The sequence below is a fragment of the Cariama cristata genome, unplaced genomic scaffold, assembly GCF_000690535.1.
Source record: "Cariama cristata isolate BGI_N322 unplaced genomic scaffold, ASM69053v1 scaffold26503, whole genome shotgun sequence".
NCBI lineage: Eukaryota > Metazoa > Chordata > Aves > Cariamiformes > Cariamidae > Cariama > Cariama cristata.
The window spans coordinates 7,219-7,589 of record NW_009610535.1 but is presented as its reverse complement, the minus strand read 5'-3'; the positions used below and the strand labels follow the sequence as shown (position 1 = coordinate 7,589).

General features: G+C 64.7%; 1 protein-coding gene across 1 annotated transcript in view; it reads right to left on the bottom strand.

Moving 5' to 3' along the window:
- Window positions 1–4: 4 nt before the first annotated feature.
- SLC20A1 (solute carrier family 20 (phosphate transporter), member 1) overlaps window positions 5–371 on the bottom strand; it is a gene marked incomplete at its 5' end in the record, with an annotated part of 7,579 nt that continues 7,212 nt past the window's right edge. Inside the window, one exon of the mRNA XM_009697928.1 lies at window positions 5–169. Coding sequence (XP_009696230.1) covers window positions 5–169 — 165 coding nt within the window. The remainder of the gene's footprint in view (window positions 170–371) is intronic.

The following is a 371-nucleotide window of genomic DNA, read 5'->3' as shown; positions in this document are numbered from 1 at the left end:
GCCCTCACACCTTCAGGACGGCGTACTTGAAGACAGCCATGATGGCAGCGCTGATGAGACCCGAGATGGGGACAGTGACAAACCAGGCCATGAAGATGTTGCGGAAGAGGCGCCAGTCCACTGCTTTCCTGGAGCGCAGCCAGCCCACCGAGACCACGGAGCCCACCTGCCCGAGGAGCCAGGGCACAGCTCGGCATCGCAGCGGAATGCAGCACACACAGCCCCTTCCCAGGGAAGGCCTCAGCCATGGGGCCAAGGGTCTTGCTCCAGCCCTCAGAGACCCAGAAAGCAGGGCGAGGAGCTGCCACCCCAGAGCAGTGACAGGGTGCTGCAGCACCCGCGTTCCCCTGACTGCTTGGCAGAGCCCACGG